At 42.4% G+C, this 21,265-nt stretch overlaps 1 protein-coding gene across 5 annotated transcripts in view; it reads left to right on the top strand.

The window, feature by feature from the left end:
* The window catches only part of SV2C (synaptic vesicle glycoprotein 2C), a 245,395-nt gene that overhangs the window by 99,093 nt on the left and 125,037 nt on the right, over positions 1-21,265 (top strand). For all 5 annotated transcript variants that reach the window (XM_050944577.1, XM_050944578.1, XM_050944574.1 and 2 more), the window contains one exon: positions 12,541-13,240. In XM_050944577.1, coding sequence (XP_050800534.1) covers positions 12,661-13,240 — 580 coding nt within the window. In that variant the 5' untranslated portion in view covers positions 12,541-12,660. The remainder of the gene's footprint in view (positions 1-12,540; positions 13,241-21,265) is intronic.

Here is a 21,265-nt window from a genome sequence, read left to right as displayed (position 1 = left end):
GGATGATAATAGTTCAAGCCATGGGCAGTTTGTGAATAATGCCATGCTAGATTGCCATCTTAGGATCAGATTAATAGCATTTCTACTCTGCGGCTGTTTGAAATGGGTATTTTCTTCTCTCCCTTTGACAGAGTATTTCATCTAATTTTCTCAATATTCAAAATGTGAGATACTTTCATTCCTCAATGAGCTCAACCCTAAGCATACTCAGTTGCATAGGAACCTGTTCATTCTTTAATCCCTTCTGAATAATCAGTTGTAAATGCAGGGCCGGTGCAAGGATGTTTTGTACCCTAGGCGAAATTTCCACCTTGTGCCCTCCCCACTCCCTGAGCCCTGTGGCAGCTCCCTGTCCCCCCCCCGTGGCAGCTCCCCCCCGCTGTCCTGAGGCACTCCCCCACGGCAGCTCCCTGCCCCGGGGAGCCGTGCAGCAGCTTCCCCCCTGTGCCGGGGAGCCGTGCGGCAGCTCTCCGCCCCATCTCACCTCCGCTCCACCCCCTCCCTGAGCCCCGCGGCAGCTCCCCACCCCCCCTCCACCCTGAGGCACCTCCCCCGCGGCAGCTCCCCACCCCCTTTCCGCCCTGAGGCACACCCCCCCACCCCGTGGCAGCTCCCCTCCCCGGCCCGGGGAGCCATGCGGCAGCTCTCTGCCCCAGCTCACCCCTGCTCCACCTCCTCCCCGAGCATGCATTCGCTGCTTCACTTCTCCCGCCTCCCAGGCTTGCGGTGCCAATCAGCTTGGGCGCTGCAAGCCAGGGAGGCGGGAGAAGTGAAGCAGCCATGGCGTACTTGGGGAGGAGGCGGAGCAGGGATGAGCTGGGATGGGGAGTTCCCCTGCGTGCCACTCTCCCCCCTTACTTGCTGCAGGTGGCCCTCCCTGCGCCCCCCTGCCCCAGCTCCCTCCGCCTAAATGTCGATGGTGACCGGGGCGGCCGAAGAAAATGCCCCCAAATCCTAGCGCCCTAGGTGACTGACTAGGTCACCCAATAGGTTGCACCAGCCCTGTGCAAATGACACTTTCTACCTGCTGATATGCTGCTTGCCTCTGGCTGGACTGTGCAGAGTTAAATGAATGTGACTCCTTCCGTTGCAGATTCATAGTGAAGAAAATTCTCTTATGAAGGTGAAGGTGGTAGAAGTATGAGTTGTATGTCTGGAGGCAGCAAATATAGCCAGACATGAATTTTGCTGTCTCATGATAGGATACAGTGTGATACTAACTGGAAGAGGAGGCATAGGCTCTGCTATCATTCAGGAAGATAAATCTAGCAATACTTCTTGTTACTCGCTCAAAAATCTAACTTCAGCTGCAGCTAAATAAGACAGGCAAGCAGCATCCATTTAAAGGATTTCTGTTAACATGCATCAACTTTAAATGTTATCTACCTAAACTCCACAGTTTACATCTCCATTTTTTAGGTCAACGGTTCAATGAGATGTTTAAAAAAAACAAACCCAAAAACTCTTTTGAACACAATCAGAGTAAAATACAGAGTGTGCACTGCCTGCAGAGCTCCACTATCTGCTTTCTAGACCAGTTAAATAACAAGCTACACATGAACTGGCTTGTGCCACCAAGCTCTGATGCACCTTTCTTGTACTGACAGTTTCTTCCCCTTCAAATCCCAGGAGCTGCTTTTACTCATTACCTGTTTCTACTGAAGCATTTATTTCATCTCTCTTATGCAGACTCATTGATGCACACACTTCTCCTTTCTTCCTACGACATACCATGTGACTTCTCTCCAATGGGGTAGACTTGGTGGCTCCGTTCAGTTCCTCCTCCCCTCCCGGCAGTGAGACAGTCTCTCTCCAGAGGGGCTTTGAATGATGTTAGTAGTGTTCTTTTTATTGATATATTAATTTGTGAAAGACTCTTTGCATGGGATGCTGGATGAAAACCAATGAGGAAGCAGGCTTTAGTCACAAATGCCTGGTCTACACTGGCCCCTCGCCCTGATGGAGTTCTGGAGTTGACGGGGAGCGCGTTAAGGGATCGATTTTTATTGCATCTAGACAAGACATGATAAATTGATCCCTGAGAGATCGATAGCTACCCGCCGATGTGGCGGGTAGTGTGGACGTACCCAAAGATCTGTAGCACTACTGAGAGCCTAGTAAAGGCTCTGTTATTTTTTTGCCCAGCAAAGACAACAAGAACTGATTTAATTCAAGGAAGAAAGGGTTAGTGTGGAGTAATGCTGGATTCTCAGAGTTAGCATCATCCCTTATGTCAAGCTTGAGATACACAGAGATATAACTAAAGGCAGCCAGTTTTGCTGCTGCAGCACTAAAAGTGCAAAATGAAGTGTTTGAAAATGGAGAGAGTGAACTGGGAAGGGTTTTTATTTTCAACCTGTTTATAGGATGTCGCAAACAATGAAAAGTAAAAAGTGTTACACAGAATTCCTCTTTTCTTTTCTTATTGTTTGTATGGCACAGCCTTGCTCAGAGCCTGGAAAGCAAGGAGTTAAAAATACCAGGGAGTTAAAACTATTTTTCAGGCAACTAGATGTTCTCTAGCTGCTGCCAGCATTTATACATAACATTGTGCCAAAACTCCTGCTCTCTTATCAAGGTTTATTGGCAGCAAGTAGCTGATTCCCCAAGAAGATAAAGACATATACCAGCAGCAAAGAGCATGCCAGAGTTGCCAGACTATATTAGTTTAGGACTGAGAACAGTCTTGGAGTTGTCATTCTCTGATCACAAAGATGATGCATACCACCAGAAAAGGGATATTGTATGTGCTCGCTCGCTCTCTTGTTCTCTCTCCCCCCCACAGTGTGTATTTTTCCAGCAGGAGCTAAACACCTGTATTTCTTCTGATATATAGAAAGCCTTTACTCTTAATTCCAAGGTCTTGCACAACCTGCTCTGCGAGGCCCTCTCTGACCTTAACATATGCTCACTGATCTCAGCTCTGTGATCTGACGTGTGCTGTGGCATCTGTCTAGATACATATACAGCCCCCATCTCCATAATACTTAAGCATCATAGATGTTTTGAAAGTAAGAAAAGACCACTCAACTCATCCAGTCTAATTCTGCTGTATTTTGCAGGACTTACTCTTATATATTTAATGAATTTTTGATACCTCAGGACAGGGTGCTTTGCCCACTGCTCTTAGAACTCAATTTCAAGGTCTAGTTATTACAATACTTAATATTGTTTTTTTCCTGTTATATAATGCAAGCTTTTCCTTCCTTATTTTTGGAGCATATCCCCTCTTTTCTTAAGGGAGTTCCTTCACTTTCTTCTCCCCAGATTGAGCACGTCACACCAACTCCTGCCAGGTGACCTGCCTGTGCCAAGGTTTGGGTCTCACAGGAGGCTGTTTCCCTCCATCTATGCAGGAGACAAGGAACAGAATCATGGCAGATATTAAAAAGATGATGTGTGCTAGAAAATGTACAAAAATAAAACAGCACTGACAGGATTTTTTTATTGACTGACAGAGTTCAAGCGATCAGAACAGAGCTTGTCCCATTGCTTTGTGCCAGTTCCTCTCTGTTCTGTATTAAATGCAGTACAGTTGTTTTCACTTTGATGCTGACAGATGAAAATGACAGTATACATTGGATCTGGATACCTCTGATGGACACACAATGAATTTTAAAGAGTGGAAAGTATGAGACTGGAACATAGCTCTTTTTCCTGGCAGAAACAGGCTTTTTGTTTACCAATAACCATTTGAAAAATATGGTGGGAAATGAGTTAGTCAAAAATATTTTAATTAAAGAAAAATACTTTAGAAAAATAATGCTAACTCTGCTTACATTCATGTAATGCTTTCTTTTACAGTGGAACAAACTAGCTGGTAAATTAGTTCAATATTTTTTCACTTGGTTTTTGCATCCAGTTTAGGCTTACAATATTCCTTGCGGGATATTTGTCTGCATCACAAAACCACTGCACCATGATGCAATTTAGTATTCTTTACTCAAGAGAGCACCTGTAAATGCTCACTCAAGGCTTTCAGCAGGCGTCGGAAGAGGTGGATTGGCAAAACTATATAGGGTAAGCTTTTAAAATGCCTGCCTGAAACTTACTGTAGTATTAGTCACCCAGGTCTAAGTCACCATGGTTAATGAACACCAAATATTTTTAAACTGTTTCTTGCATATACACACATCCATATAAAAAATAAAAGAAGTAACTCTTCAGCAAAACTAGTTTGGTAAAACCTACAAAAGAAATTAAATGGATCATTTGGGATGAAACCTCCAATACTTAATTACAATGGGGCAAATTTGGAAATGATGGAGATTGGGCTCCATCGTGACTTGTATCAGAGATTTAAATAACTCTTAACAGTAAATGTAATTTTTTGTATATTTTATCCTCTGTCAACTTTACAAAAGGTGTATGGGGTATTTAATTGTGACCAGGCCATATTTCTATTGTCAGTTATTGTTTCCTAGACAAGAAATGGTCTTGATTTCAGAAAAAAGGAAAAATGCCTGTGTCAAGGCTGATTTCCCACTCTGGCACTTTGAGTGCAGAAGGTGGGAGCCCACAAGGATTTTAAAAATTAATACTGGCCACTCCAGGCTGGTATTAAACCCCCAAGGTCACAGTTTCTCTTTGACCTTGGATGTATAGAGCTGCCACCACCCAAGTGCAAAAGAATGCCCCCTTTTGAGAACCCAGGAAGGAAAACTTGGGAATTCCTTCCTGTGGGGTACCCTCAAGGCCTTTCACCACCCCCTTTCCCGGGAAGAGCTCAGAGAAAAACAAAGGAAATCAGCTGTTGCCACCAGCTAATTAAACAACATGCACAAACCTTTTAGGGACACAAAAATCCAATTCTGTTCTTAAAAAAGATAAATGTTGTTAAACCCCAAAAGAAAGGAAATACATTTGGAACTTAGGCTTTTTGCTAGATCTTAAAAGAAACAATTATAAAAATTAAGCATCAAGATAGCTCTCTTGAGGTTCAGTTTAAAGGTTACAAGCAAAACAAAAGCATCTGAGGTTAGCGCAGAAGAGTCCACAAGCCAGTAAGAAATAACCCTAATCGTGCCTTCCTAGACATTCCCTGATTACTTATATATTTGGGGTTTCAGATAAATAGGGTTGAGTGTGAACTGATGCTTTTTCAGAACTGGTTTTAAAGCTTTTTACAGCATAACTGCATCCTGTTCCTCTCTTTCCCGGAGAAAAACCACCTCAGACAAAGGGAAGGTTTTTTTTCCAAATTTTAAAAAGTTCTAGCCCTCTCATTGGCTCTTTTGGTCAGGTGCCCACTCCCTTTCTTTTACCTAGCCAGGGAGACTCTTTAACCCTTTACAGGTAAAGCAAGCAGAGAACAGCCACCAAGAGGGACTTTATAGCTAACTGGCTGGCTGGATATCCATAAAAGGGAGCTACCACCTCCCCCTTCATTTATCACAGCATGTGTGTTGTACAGTGCCACATACAGTGGTTGCCCTTAAAGTCTAGCCACTAAAACCTTAACTTAATAGTTATAGTTACCTCAGTATTTGTAATGTTCACTATTCTTACTATAGGGAAGAGTGCAGTAATGTTATTTGCAATGGCAAATACGAAACCTGTTAAAGACAAGATATATTTGTTGTATGTCTTGGTACAGGTAGGGAGTGCCTTCAAAGCCGCTAAGATTTGGGATGTAGTGTCAACAACAAAAGATAAGGAACCCCCAGACACAAGAAAAACAAGGTAGAAATCTGATTGGTGAATAGTAATCTTGGGTGACCTACAGAGTGATTTTAGCTCATAAACAAACATATGATTTAGGGCTAGTTTGGAGTATAGAAGGGGAACTGAATGCTGTGAAAAAACTAATTCCTAGATCAGAGGTGGGAAAACTACGGTCCGTGGGCCACATTCAGCCCAAAGGACCGTTCTGCCCGACCCCTGAGCTCCCAGCTTGGAAGACTAGCCCCCTGCCCCTCCCCTGCTGTTCTCCCTCCCCTGCAACCTCAGTGCACCGTGCCGCCAGTGCTCTGACCCGCTGCTCCTGCCGGGCAGTGCGGATGGGGCGGAGGTTGGGGGGGGAGACAGTGAGCAGAGGGCAGTTGGATGGGATGGAGGTTCACGGGGGGGCAGTCAGGGGACAGGGAGTGGGGCGGTTGGATGAGGGTGGGGTCCTGGAGGGTGGTTAGGGGCCGGGGTCCCAGGAGGGGGGGAGGGGTTGGATGGGTCAGGGATTCTGAGGGGGGCTGTCAGGGGGCAGTTGAGGGCAATGGCCAAGCTGTTTGGGGAGGCACAGCCTTCCCTACCCGGTCCTACATACAGTTTTGCACCCCTGATGTGGCTCTTGGGCCAAAAATTTTGCCCACTCCTGTCCTAGATGGATTGGTAACGCAGTAACACTTTCCTTTCTGCATTGTATTGCCCTGTCTTTAGACAATAAATTGGCTAAGCTTGGTTATTTGGTCTCTTGAACGTTTTTAATACTGAACCATAAGTATAATCAAGCAATTGGCTATATTTTACACAATAAGTGTGAGGGTGATCAGTCTAGCAACTCCACAAAGTTGCACAAATAGCATTTGCTATTTCTGCTTCCCTTGTTAAATATAGTGTTCAACTTTAATGTAGTACTCTTCATATTGTTAAATGTTTATCAATAAAAGACACAGGCCTGGAGAAGGTTTCTGGATTCTTTTCTAGAACATTGGTTCACTTTAGCATTTCCTGTCTCTTGTATGCTTTATTTCTAAGTTAAAATGTGACAGTAATGTTGCTGGGTTATTTATTTGTTTGTTTATTTATTTCTACTAAGTGCAGTTTCCAGATTCTTCTCTTTAGTACACCAGTGTAACTGAGAAGTAAATCGGTTGAAGTCAATGGAGTTACACTGTATAAACAGTGTGCGAGCAGAGAACTAGGTTCCCTGTCTCTTGCCAGGTGGATTTGAGTGTCCTTAAGCAGGAAAAACATTACCAGGGCCTGATTCTCATTTAAACTAAGGCCCTTTTGCATTGTTCTGGCAGTTTAAAGGGATCGTAAAGTAGGTGGGAGTTACCTTTTACATTCTCTGTAGGGCCCTTTAAAGAGAGACTTAATGTAAATGAGGATTGGGCCCTAAATTGTTGTTTTATAAAACTGAGTTTTTGCTGTAACAGCATATAGAGTTTCAGAAGGAATAATCAAACACTCAGATATTCCCCTTCTTGCAGCTATGTAATATAGATGAATTTATTCATTACTAGCATGTCTCAAAACCTAGTAAGCCAACATATTACCACAGCTTCCCTCTCCCTGGAGTGCTATTACATACCATGCTGCCACAATATGATCTTCTTATGGTTATTTCCTTGGTTTTAAAAATAATGTATGTTGGATTATTATTTTTAATATAAGTACTGTAATTTCATCAACTGTTATCTTGCTATGGCATGGAATTGTGAGGGGAGCAACAGAGTATGTGAATTTTTATGAAGACATAATTATGATGTATATTGGTGTAGAGTATACAGATCCAATTATGTGCAATGATACCGAATAATCAAAAATAAGTGAACTATGGCATGTGTGTGCAGTATTTCATTTGGAAGATTTAGTGTAGTGGCTGCTTTATTGTTTAAAAAGGTAAAAGTAGTCTGGGTTGTAGAATATCCACCTACCCAAACTATTTTAATTATTGGATATTATAGTATTTTTTTTAAAAAAATCCCAATTTTAAAAAAATGCGTAGCTTCAGAAATACTGATTTTTTTTCCATCCATTTGTACATGAAGAAAATCAATTCTCTTAGTTTGGGATGTGTATTCTAAGTTTCAATCTGATGTTATAGAACCCTGACAGAAGGCTTTTTAAATACCCTTCAATCTGATTTCTGTATTCATTTGAAATCTTTTTCTGCTTCTGACTTCCAGTGGTTTCCCTGAAAGGAAAAGCCATAATTTTCTCAACAATCATTACTGTACAAGGCAAGTGATATAAATTAGGCTTACACATGAAAGGTCTATCTTTGATTTACAACTAGGTAGAATACTATTCATATTCCACCTTTGGATATGAGGTGTGGTGACTTAGAAACATTGGTACCTCCTCTTCCTTAAATTCATGTATTTATCCTTTAATTGGATTTACCTGCCCTATGAAGCAAATACCACCCCTGTGACTGCAGAGGCTCCTTTAACAGCAATACCAGCACAGTTCCGCTGGGAAGGGGAGGGTAGCATTCCAGTTGATGTGAGCTCTGGAGTGGCCCCATAGCCACAAATAAATAAAGGTGGGCTGGGGATGAGACTGAAGGATCCATTGTTCGATGACTCCTCTTTTCTCTCTCCCTGGGAGAAGGCAGCATGTAATGGTCCCAGAGACTCCTGCTGCCTCAGGGTTTTCCCCACATCCCCCTTGTGGAGCTACCTAGCATGCAGATCAGTAGTCAAGCTTTGTGCTACGTAAGACCCTATTCCAGCGACTTGCACAAGCACACGTGTAACTTTAAGTATAGAGGGACTACTCATATGCTTCAAGTAGCATGTGGTTTTCTGGATATAGGCCTTTGTCTTGTGAATTGTGTCACATATAAAATGTTAAAGAGCTTGAATAAAATTTTGAAAAGCATTATATTTTGATATGATATCATAGTACATAATATTTTTCTATTTCTCCTTAGTCATTTTTCACATCTGAGACAACTTGCAAGAAAACATTAACTTTTCTCTCTAAAGCCTTGTCGACAAAACAGTGGAGGTGTACACACTGAAATGCTCCACTGCTGATGTAATTCCCCTGCTATGCCGACATAATAAAAACACCACCATGAGACGAATAGAGCTTATGTTAGTGTAGTTAGGGCAACACAGTGTCTGTGTAGACACTATGTTCCTTACATTGGCTGTTGGCTGTCATTCTTGTCAATTTCACGGCTCTGCTGGAAACTGGCTCTCCAGCTGCTGCCTGGTCTCTGCTCTCAGCCAGGCTGCCACCCAGGCTCTGGGCTTGGGCTGGGACTGGGAGCCCTGCTTCCCCCGGGGTCCTGATTTCCTGCTTCCCGCCAGGAGCAGCCGATTGGACTCCAGGCTCAGATCTTCCCGCCAGAGGAGAGAAGCCCTGAGCGGTTTTCCCCCTGTTCCTGGTGGGGAGCGTGGAGGCGAGAAGCTCCATGACACTGCCCCCTCCGCCCCCAGTGGCTTCCTCCAGCTCCCGGCTGGAAGCATGGAGACGAGAAGACCCTGGGGGCTGCTGGGCCCTTAATGGGGAGCTGTATGGAGCTGAGAGCCCTGACTCTTGGCCCCAACACTTGCCCTCTTCAGTCAGTGGAAGCACTCCTAATGAGGGGACACACCACTGACAGAAGGAGGGTAGTGTGAACATCAGCCCCCACCGTGTCCTGCTTTTAAAGGGAGATTTCCCGTATTTAAGCCTTCCTGCAGATGTCCTGCCTTTTTCTTAAAAATGGGCAGATTGACTGATATTTTCTGTCCCCCTCCCACCCATCAGTAGTGTTGGCCGGATCTCTGTTCGCCAGCCAGCCGTCCACCAACGGTGAGTGGTGGGGGTCCAGTGGCTGACAATGGGGGGTGGGTGTGCAAGGCTGGTGGTGGGGCAAAGGTGCAGCATGAGGCCGGCTTTCGGCCAGCAGGGCCCCGTTCCATTTCCGGCTGGCACTGGCTGCACGCTGCAGTGGCTGGTGAGTGTGGGCAGGTGCCAGGCGGTGGCCAATTATGTGTCACCAGTGCTGTCCACTCATCCGCCTTTTATGTGCTTCTCCTCTCGCTATCCTCTCCCTGCTTTCTCCCTTGGCCCCCACCCTGCAGTTCCTCCATATCCCCTACGGCAGGTCGCGTCCCACTCCTAGTGCTGTGTGGAGAACCAGCTCCTGGCGGAAGCGCTCAGCTCACCAACAGCCTGGCTGTCAGGCACCTTCCTTTCCCACTGCCTCTGGCTGGGCTGGCGCCCTGGGAAAGCCCAAGGCCCTCCGGGTCGGGACACTGGCCTGGAGGAGCTGAGCCCTGCATGTGCCAAAGCCCAGCACAGCGCTTGCATGGAGGAGCCTCTCCTCTCCTCAGCTGAGCTCTGGAGTTGCGGGGAGGAAGCAATTTCAACCTGCAGGCTACACAGCAACCCCTTTCGCCCACCCACCCACCCACTCTTTGGGTCTGTCCCAGGGGCCTAACCAGGCATGGAGGGCGGAGAGCGCTGGGCAGGGAGGGTTAAGTCCATCAGTCACCCTATGTAAGAGAGGTATATGGGAGTGTGTGTGTGTGTGATCTCTCCGTGTGTGTGTGGGGGGGGGGTAAGGGTGCCTGTCACTCATCCCTATGTGAACCCTAAAGCCTTAGAGATAAGAAGGTAAATAAAAAGAATCCAGCTCTGCAGTATTTCTTTTTAACAGGGGTGTCAGCTTGATGTTAATTTGAATGTTTGTACTGGATAGTTTTGATTGATTGCCGTTGAACTCGCTTGAATGTGAGTAATTATACCAGGTGTCCCATATTCCGCATAGAGGAATATGGTCACACTACCAATAATATCTTTTGAGGGACACTTTCAAAGCTAAAGAACTTTAATGACAGCAGTGGCCTTGGCCCAATAGACCTACTAAGGAGGAACAATATGAGTCTAAAATTAGGCTATAGTTTTCTATCATAAATATTGCACTCTCATTTTTTTAAATGCTCAGTTTTTCTGCTGGTGACTGCTTTGGTTTGCATAAAACATTTGAAAGTTACTCTGACCTTTGACTGATTTGAGGAACATTCAAAATGTGTAAAATTAATGTAGACCGAGGGAATAAAAAATAGAGAACTGTGGTAACTTTTGGTAATATTTATGAAGAAAGTCCTAACATTTCTTTTAGTTTTATTAAAACGTTGATTTTTAAGGTTAGACGCACATTATATGACTTCAGTTTTTTCTGTTATTAAAATTACTGTGTCCTATCTTTCATAATGCATTTTATAATTCTGCCTATGCCCCAGAACAATGCCAATCTAAAAATGGATTTCTGAACTACACTTTTAAGGATAAGTATTTAGTACAACACATTACTTTAAGGGTGAATTTTAAAAAGTAATCAGCATTGGTTTAGATCTACTCCTACAGAGCTCAGTTGCAAACTGTCATTGACTTTAGTGCAAGGAGCGGAGTTAGGCGATGCTGAGCACTTTTGAAAATTCCACCTTACATGTAAAATACTCTTTATTTTAAAAGGCCAATTAGTAAAACATTGGTTGGGGGGAAAAGTTTAAACCTATTATTAATGTAAATGGTTTAATGAATCAAATTGTTTTCAACAAAAACAGTAGTTATCTTGGTTTTAAACATTCCTATGCATTGTTTGTACTCCAGTCACTGCATGCTGAGGCATGAGAACCACTGCATGAACTACTTGCTTATGCAAACAGCAAAAATGGTGGATAACTATTAAAATGAGGGGGGAAAATTGAATGCATTAGACATAAGGAAGGGAATTTGATTTAAAAAAACTCAACCAAACATTGGCTTTTAATCTGACCCCAGGTTCAGTTTTTAATTTATATCAGTTTGAGTACTTTTTCAGTCATAATATATTTCTTAAAGCAAAACTTCTTCAAAATAACTTTCTTTAGCCCCTTCCTGTTTATAGTATATGCTAATTTTAACTGGAGGGAGGCACGCTTTAAAATCAACTTAACATAAGAACCTGTGGAACTCCTTGCCTGAGAAGGTTGTGAAGGCTGGGAATATAACATGGTTTAAAAGAGTACTACATAAATTCATGGCGGTTAAGTCCATTAATGGCTATTAGCTAGCATGGGTAAGGAATGGTGTGAAAGGAAAGTATGACCGTTCTTATGTACTAAATCACTTAGCTGCTTTGAAAATACCACCCAAGGTGACTGAAGGCATTAACCACAGAATGTTTTATGGCCTGTGTGCAATTAACTAATGTTCTCAGTCCATTTCCTTAGTTCAGGTGTCAACATCATTACAGTTTAAAACTGGCACTAAGGATTGAGGGTATGATTTAATGTCTTATTGAAGTCAGTGGAAGTCTTTCCATTGATTTCAACATACTTTGGAACAGTCTTTGAATCTTTATGAAGACTGGACTACCCTTTCATCACTAGATGTGGCTCCTCTGGGTCAAAGTTGAAGCACATTGATGGGCTAATATGGGGAAGCTTGCACAGCTGATATTTGTAAATAGACTTATGTATCCATAGCTGTTTATCTGTTCACTTTTCACAAGCATAAATTAGCTTATTAAAAAATGACATTGTAGTGTGATGTTCATCCCTGACATTTTTTTCATAAATTGGAAATACGCAATGTTTATTTTAAATTACTAGTATAGAGATTTTTTTCTTTCAAACTGAAAATTAATGTTGGATGAGACACCAGCAGACAATAAATTCCATAGTGCAAATGTGTCGGGAAACAGGGATTTTCTTAATAACATTCAAAGAAAATATATGTACACCATCTTTGGAGCCCTTCGCTATAGTTGTGGAAATGCAGCCACTGAAAGCTGTAGCTCCCAAACAATTATTAATAGGGTACTATACCCGTGTGAAGGAGCATCTAAGAGGGAACAAAATATAAATAAGAATATTCTCTTTTTATATTTTGCAGATATCTTGTTGAAGCTGAACATGTTCTCGCATCTCCACTATTGATGTCTAGCACAGATTAAATATTCCAGACAGAATCAATAGATCCATTTGCAGTAGGACCATCATACATTAATACAAGATGGAAGACACATACAAAGACAGGACTTCATTAGTGAAAGGGGCTAAGGACATTGCCAAGGAAGTGAAGAGACAAACTGTAAAGAAGGTGAATAAAACGGTTGACAAAGTTCAGGATGGGTATACGCAGAGATCCTATAAACAATTCAAGGATGAGGAAGATGATGATGACTACTATACACAAGAAAGAAATTATGATGGAGAAGCCAACGATGATGAAGGGTCAAGTGAAGCAACTGAAGGGCATGATGAAGATGATGAGATTTATGAGGGGGAATATCAGGGAATCCCAAACATAGGGCAAGGCAAGGATGGCTTAGTGGCCCTACAGCAGCCCATCCATGATGAATATAAGGACCGTCATGAACTGGAAACAGAGAGGAAAGCTGATGAAGAGGAGCTAGCGCAGCAGTATGAGCTGATTATACAAGAGTGTGGACATGGCCGTTTTCAGTGGACTCTCTTCTTTGTTCTTGGAATGGCACTAATGGCTGATGGGGTAGAGGTTTTTGTGGTTGGATTTGTGTTGCCCAGTGCTGAGACAGATATGTGCATACCCAATTCTGGATCAGGATGGCTAGGTGAGTCAAATCTATGTTTCTGCTGTATGACAAATTACATTTGTAATCTGTCTGCTTATTATTTTTATTATTATATGCTTATTATTATAACTAATGCTTGTTAAGAAAAATAATTTTATCCCTCTATTAAATGTGACTTTGCAAGTCACTAAATGTATTAGATGGCTGAAATGCATTTAATGAAAACAGTAATTTTTAAAAAAAAATTTTGTTTTTTATGCTCGGTCAACAAAAGTAGCTAACAAATACCATTGAGATAGTCATGGGTGTTTTCTTTTTCTCTGTAGTCTAAGGGCTTGTCTTCAGGATTTTCTGCATGGCAAGCGGGGTGTAAATCTACAGTCCACTAGCTTGCCATACAATAACTGACCATGTGGACCTTTCATCAGCACAGTAGAAGTTCTGTAATGCGCTTTGACTTACTGTTGTTTGAAATTTTGCTTTCAATTACAGCAATAGATATCCAGAAGAACTATATTAAAAATGTGATCTGATGAGTGAAGCTATTCTGGATTTATCCTGGCATAAATGAGTAGATTGTGACCCTACAGCATTAAAATTATTTGTTTCTTTATCTTTATAGTGCACGGTTTTGTTGGAACTCTCTCATTTTCACGTTAGCTCAGTTTTGCTACTGTTTTAATTCTTGTCCCTTTGTTCCTGACTATTTTGGAGCTATCTGAATTTCCTAAATGCTCAGTATGTAAAAATTAGACTGTCCTACAAATTTTACATTATGACAGAAGCTGTCTTACTAAGGTATTAAGCCTATTTCAGATGGAATTCTCAACATTGACGCCAATAGTTTACTCGCTAGGTTTTAATAAAGTGAATCAGATTCTGTTCTCATTTACACCCATGCACCCTGACTGGCTTCTTTAGGGACGCAGGGGTATAACTGAGGGCAGAATTTGCACCAATAAGCATCGTTTAAGATGGTCTTTTCTTTTATATTAGTTGAAGGCTCATATACTTTGTTGCTAGAGACAAAATACATTAGTTATTTGTGTGGGGTGCAAAGATTAGTCTTTCATTAAAATTAATGAAGACATCTAACTGATGACCGAGATAGATGGCTGAACTCATACAACAGCTACCTGGCTTCTTCCATAGCAGCTAATTCCTGCTGATACTTCTTCACCAGAGAGGTCATGCTGCCTATATCGTCTCCTCCTGGGGCTCTGTTTCACATCTTGGCAGGAGGTACTGCCATGATGGGAAGGTCCACTTTTATTGCAGCCTCAGTCTTCGTCCCCTTCTCCCAAATGCTAATGCAACCCTGCTGTTCCCTAGGGGTTCCCACATTTTGAGCATGTTGCCCAGCAGCCAGTTCTGGCTTTATTTCTTCCCTCCACTCAGTCACAGAAGAGGTTGCTGTGACCATCATCACCCCCACGTGTTTCCCTGACTACCGGTACTTGGGGCTGACGTATCTCTGTAACATACAGACTGTCTCCCCTCATGACTGCCCATCTCTTTGAGTTTCTCTCTTGGTCTTCATGGATTTTCCCTTCCCGCCGACTTCATTATGGAAAGACATACCTTTTTACTGTATCCTGTCTCTCCGCTCTAAAATGTTTGGGTGGACCCTTACTCCAGGACCTTACCCTCCCATGCTTCTATTTTTTCTTATACATCCCCCAACAGTATTCGTACTGCCTCCTGCAGCACTGAAATCTTCTGTGCCCTGTTCTGCCACATCAGAAACATGCACAGAGATTACTCTCATGTAGGAGGCAGTGGTCTCCCTGCCAGCACTGCTGTGCCCCAAACCCCACCATCTGTACCTTCTGCTGCCACCATTCCTGCAGAAGAACTGCCTATGTCCATTGCAACTGTTCAGACATCAGATGAACAGCTTCCTCTAATTGCTGCACTGTTGCCACTTCCCTCCTTAGTAGTAGATGACTCTGTAAAATCCTGCCAACTATGGCAGTTTTAGTGGACTGGCCACCTCTTGTGTGACCCTGCATGGCCTAGGATCGTGCTACAGGCAGCCTGCCTCAGTTCCCCATCTTGAACTGTTCAAGAAACATATACTCTTTTGTTCATTCCCTTCCCTTCTTGAGTTGTGCACTATTAACTTTATTTTGAATGTTTGTTAAATTTTCAAGTCCAGCCAAAAGTTCACACAAACAAAAGCTTCTCTTTCTCTTCCCAGGACTTCCTGCCTGGGGTCTTTCCTGCTTTGGCAGGCCACTTTCAGGCCTTACCTGGCTGAAGTTTGAGTCTGAACGGTCAGGACTCTTTGCTAGAGCCTGCTCACTCTTAGCAGTCTCTAATCCCTGAGCATTGCCTTCTGCTGCTCTTCATGGGGCAATCATCCTGATCTCTGCCAGGTGTGGCTCATTCTGTAGTCAGGGTTGGCTACACTGTTACAGATATATTAAAATGATTTCTGTCAAATCTTAACTAAGATTCATTACAGAAATATGTATGAATTTATTCCTCAGAAATTATGTAAATAGGAAGCTTGCTTGTAAAGTTAAGAAAAGAGAACAGACTTAGTACTCAGATACTTATATAGTAGTCTCATGCCTCAAATATGAAAATTATAATAAATGTTCCTGTATCTTTTTGTAGTAACAATATTAGATTCTGTGTTATAGAATTATTTATATGGTAATACTGCTTTAAAAGATTAATGCACACAAGCGAGGAAGATCAGAATTAAGCCTGCCATTGAAGCCTTATCTTCCCCTAATATGTACCGACGGCACTGTGACCCCTTGGGTCATCATAGCCATAGGGCCCTGTCATAACTGTCCTACTCAGATCTGAACCTTAGAGTTCAGAACATAAGAAGCTAGCATGAAACCTCCAAACTTAATTACCAGCTTGGATCTGATATCGCTGCCACCAACCAGAATTCCAGTGTCTAGCTCACTCTGGTCTCCTCAAAACCTTCCCTGGGGAACCCCCAAGACTCAGATGCCCTGAGTCTCACCACAAAGGGAAATAACCCACTTCCCTTCTCCCTCTTTACCTCCTCCCAGATTTCCCTGCCCTGGGTACTCTAGTCCTTGAAATACAAGTACCGAGAGATCAATCTCTCTCTCCCCTCACCCAGAGGGTATGCAAAGTCAGGCTTAGTAAATCTAACACAAAGAGATTCTCTCTTCCCCTCTGTCTTCTTCCTCCCACCAATTCCCTGGTGAGCTGCAGACTCAATCCCCTTGAGTCCTCACTAAAAAAAAAAATCCAACAGGTCTTAAAAAGAAAGCTTTATATAAAAAGAAAGAAAAAGACATAAAATGGTCTCTGTATCAAAGTGACAATATACAGGGTCAATTGCTTAAAAGAAAAAATGAATAAACAGCCTTATCCAAAAATAATACAATTTAACACATTCCAGCAACTACACACATGTAAATACAAAAAAACAATATAAACCTATTGTCTTACTATCCTTGTACTTAGAACTTGGAAACAGAAGATTAGAAAGCCTGGAGATAGATCACTCTCAGAGCCGAGAGGGTCACTGAACCAAGACAAGGAACAAAGAACTCACACCCAAAACTTCCCCTCACCCAGATTTGAAAAAGTCTTGTTTCCTGATTGGTCCTCTGGTCAGGTGTTTGGTTCCCTTTGTTAACCATTTACAAGTGCCATATATTACAATACTACAGTACAAGTGCTGAACATAATATTTATATCCATTATATACACAGCCTGCATAGATGGAATAACTATATCCCCAGTGATATGTAGTATTCTTCAATATTATGAGACTCTGTGGCAGAAGCATTCTAATGGCATCATAACTTGACCTTCACAGACATGCATTTCCATTATTTTACTGTTATAAATTCACATCATAATCACATCCTAACTGGGTCCTTTTAGACAGACCTTAAAATTGTTTTACTATTATAATTTGATAACTTAATGGGATTGTTAATGTCGTTAGGATTCTAAAGTTATGGCACCAGGGCTGAAAGTTGATGCAATTATTAGGAAGAAGATCTAAGAAATCCAGTGTATTAGACTCTAATTTCTGTAGAAATATTTTCAATGATTTTCTTTCCATTGCCCAGTAGGTAGAAACTTATGTTTCTTGCAGTTGCACTCAGTGCGGCAGCAGATACACTCAAGCTGATGTACTAAAAATATTTTCCCTTGAGGCAAAGCCTTCTCCTGGGAGTTCAGAAAGACAAGAAAAGTACAATGTTTTCTACTGACACTAAGGATAAAAAGATGTCAATCTCTTTCCCACTGAATGCTTCCTGACTACTTTAGCAAAATCACAATGGAATTGCCTTCCTTGTAGATTCAAACAGTACATCTTAGCCTCAGTTTATCAGATCACTCAAAGGGAGAAAGTGTACTAGCCTGCCTTATGGGCAGTCTTATTGTGATTTTGCTAAATTCAGGCTGGTGGACTGAGACCAACATAGTGAGGGACAGAGAGAAGGAGCGGCCATGATATCACCTGAAGATGATGTATAAAGCCCAAGTATGACACACAATATCATGTAGTCAGTCTATGTGAGATCTCATGCTTTTCATTCTAAGGGGAAGAATAGAAAGAGATGACTCATGAAGGACGAAACCATTTGCTTTAGTTACACATACTATGATTCATTGATTATAATTTATTATCAGAGGCGCTGATGGCAACCATTTATGTTTATGGTGCCTAACACTTTCTGTTATAAAAGATTTTTATGACCTTTTTTGAGAAGCTCTCACACCTTCAGTGTTTGCATCAGTTCTTTGTAATTTGGCAGGAAGAAAGCCTTTGGGCTAGAAAAGTGCCTTCTCTTTGTTCCAGGAAATTCCATTCAGGTTTAGCTGTTATAAACTTTTGACAATTGCTATTTCCAAGTGCATGCTTCCTTTGTCAGCAAAAATGTTGGCAGCTTGCCAAAATAATAATTAAACATGAACGTTCTAAAGAAATGGGCCCATGCTGCCACTGCTACCTCCACAGCCACAGCCACTGCACTGAAAATCCTGAAAACAGACAACTTGCTGTTGTCAGAGGAACTGTAGTGTGGTGTGGAAGAAAAGAGAACCAGGTCATGCACCTCTTAGCCCCATCAAGTGGCACTACATGGGGCAGGAGTCCACTATCTCTTTCAGCAGGGAAAAGAGGGAGCCAGTCTGAGATCCCCCTGATCCAAATGCTGGATCCAGTACCTGGTGCTAGCAGTCCATTTTCCCCTGCTAGGGTTCACCTTTCTCTTGCTACAAGCTAATATCTGTAGCTCAAGCTAAGTTGCAGTGCTGAAGGCTTAGAATTCAAATGTTACTCATGTACATAATAGAATTAGTGTTTACCTTTTTCCTTAAAATCCCTGTAAACTACTTACACCCCCCCATATTAAAAGAGTGTTACATAGATTGCAAAGTCAAGCACATAAATGTTAGAAAATGCAAGAATTTATGTTGCCCATCTGACCTTAACATGGCCCCCTTGTGGCTATAAATTATGATAGTCTTAATTATACATTATTTTTTCTACAGGGTCTAGCTCCCCACCGTTTCATTCAATGTCTAGGTAGTTCTTCAATTTTTTTTATCCTCATCACTCAATATGTGGCCACTTCCTTATTTACTGCACACCATCCAAAGCAAATAATACAGAATTATTAATTTCTCATGGGTGTCCATCAGGCTAGTATCTAAGTGCCTTACAAATGCTAATAAATTTATGTCCACATCTCCCCAATGACGAAGGAGGTTTTGGGAGGGGTGTATTTTTTGTTTTCTTTTACTGCTGAGGCCATTCAGTGGATCAGGCAGAGCTAAGATTAACACTAAGAGTATGTCTACACTACGGGATTATTCCGATTTTACAGAAACCGGTATTTGGAAACAGATTGTATAAAGTCAAGTGCACGCGGCCACACTAAGCACATTAATCCGGCGATGTGTGTCCATGTACCGAGGCTAGCGTCAATTTCCGGAGTGTTGCACAGTGGGTAGCTATCCCATAGTTCCCGCAGTCTCCCCCGCCCATTGGAATTCTGGGTTGAGATCCCAATGCATGATGGGGCAAAAACAGTATCGCGGGTGATTCTGGGTAAATGTCGTCACTCAATCCTTCCTCCATGAAAGCAGCAGCAGACAATCATTTTGTGCCCTTTTCCCTGGATTGCCCTGGCAGACGCCATAGCAATACAACCCTGGATCCCGTTTAGCCTTTTTTCACTCTCACCGTATGTCCACTAGGCGCTGTCCAGCAGTAATGGTGCTGATTGTCACCATTACCTGAAGTAGGGAAAAGATCAAGATTTGGGCTTATGTAAATTAGTGAAACTGGAATAGTAACAGTGAAACATAATAAGGTGCATATAAATACGTAATTTTTTTGGTAATTCTAAAGATAGATAGTTTTAAGCAGTCACAGTGAGGGAAAACAAAATGCCGGCCACAAGGAATCAGAGCTGTGAAAATCAAAATGACAGTCTTAAAATGGTCTGACTAATGGCAAGTAGGTAAACTAGGGTGAAATAAAGGTCACTCCAACACCTAAAGGAAGGGGTCAGTCAGCTAGAACACTGGTCTTCAAACATGTCCAGCTGTAAAGGTGTACATTTTCAATCTTGTCCAGATTCTAAAGGGTTTGAAGCTGATTGGTGGGCCAACTATATATAAGGAGTAGAGCTGACAGGCCATAGTCAATCCATCTCATGTGAGTGGAAGGCATCTTTTTTAGAAGAGCAGCAGAGTCATCACTGGAAGAGAAGATTAAGAAGAAGAACATCTAAAGAAGCTGAAACACTTGAAGAAACAGAGCTGATACCAACTGCAGGAGATAGAACAGAAGGACCCAGACAGAGCAGAGGGGAAGAAGACAACAAAGAAAGCAAGCATTGTGATTTTAGTAAAGGACTCCAGTTGAAGAATGTTATGTGTATGCCTGAGTTAATAAGTCTGGATGTCTGTGTATGTATGTGTTTGTTGTTTATTATGTTTTAATGTTTTGCTGTCAGCATTCTGCATGTAACTGGCCATTGCGTGCAGATTGTAACCACTTAAAAGTGTGTTTAGTCATGTAATAGCAGAAGTATTGGGTATTTGAATATGAATATGTGCTGATAAAGTTTGTATTCGAATATATGACTGTTATGTTAAGAAGGTTTATGGCTTATTCTTTTGGTATATGTATTAGATGTATCGTATTAGGGAATATTATATGTTAAATAAAGGTTATTTTGTTTTAGAAGAAACTACTGCCTCACTGTTAATCCTTTGAGCGGAAGGCTGTATCCTCCCAAGGGTTAACAGAGCTAATCTGTTCTGGGGAGTCCTCCATAAGTCAGAGACAAAACTCCCTGGTAAAACCCGGGTAATTCCTCTAGGGTAGACCACCTGTTGTTACTTACCCAAACAGACCAAATGGACAATTGAGTTGTTAGGGTATAAAGGTCATTGTGGGGTGCCTTAGGTTTGAATTTTGGGGTAACATATCTTCCTCACATCCCACTCTACTTCTGTGCTAAGTGAAAGACATGCCTCTGCCTTTACCATGCCAGCCAGAACTCCTGGAAGGATGCTGCAAAACCCACATCCTCCAACAAACTGCTACTGAAAAGCTAGTAGGCTGGCCCTGGCCTCTCGAGTGTCAGTGAGGCCATCACAACCACCAGGAGGTGGTCCAAGAATGTGGCCAGCCTGATGCTGGAGTAGTGAGCCACCAAGATGTGAAAGCAAAACACATAAATGTGGTCCAACCAGGAGTGCTAAAACCAAGTGTCCTCCACCTGGACAAAAGTGAAGGTGATAGAGTTGTCTGGGTGGTGGTCAAGCTCTATGTCCATCAGGGAATGATGGTTGACAATTTCCCTGAGGACATCCATGGCACTCCCTCTCCTTCTCCCATTCCCCAGTCTACTGCCTGGGATGCAGCGCCTGTTCTTGCTTCTGGGGCCCCTTTGCCCTTTGCATCTGCATGGCTGCAGTGTGGCACCCTGCTTGAGGCCTCCAAAGATATGGACTACAGTAACCATGGGAAAAATGTCTGACTAATAGAAACACTTGGAAAAAATGAGAATGTCTGGTCACACATTAAACTAC

Source organism: Gopherus flavomarginatus, chromosome 3 (assembly GCF_025201925.1).
Source record: "Gopherus flavomarginatus isolate rGopFla2 chromosome 3, rGopFla2.mat.asm, whole genome shotgun sequence".
Classification (NCBI taxonomy): domain Eukaryota; kingdom Metazoa; phylum Chordata; order Testudines; family Testudinidae; genus Gopherus; species Gopherus flavomarginatus.
Note: the sequence above shows the minus strand (reverse complement) of the source record. Positions and strands in the feature narration are given on the sequence as shown.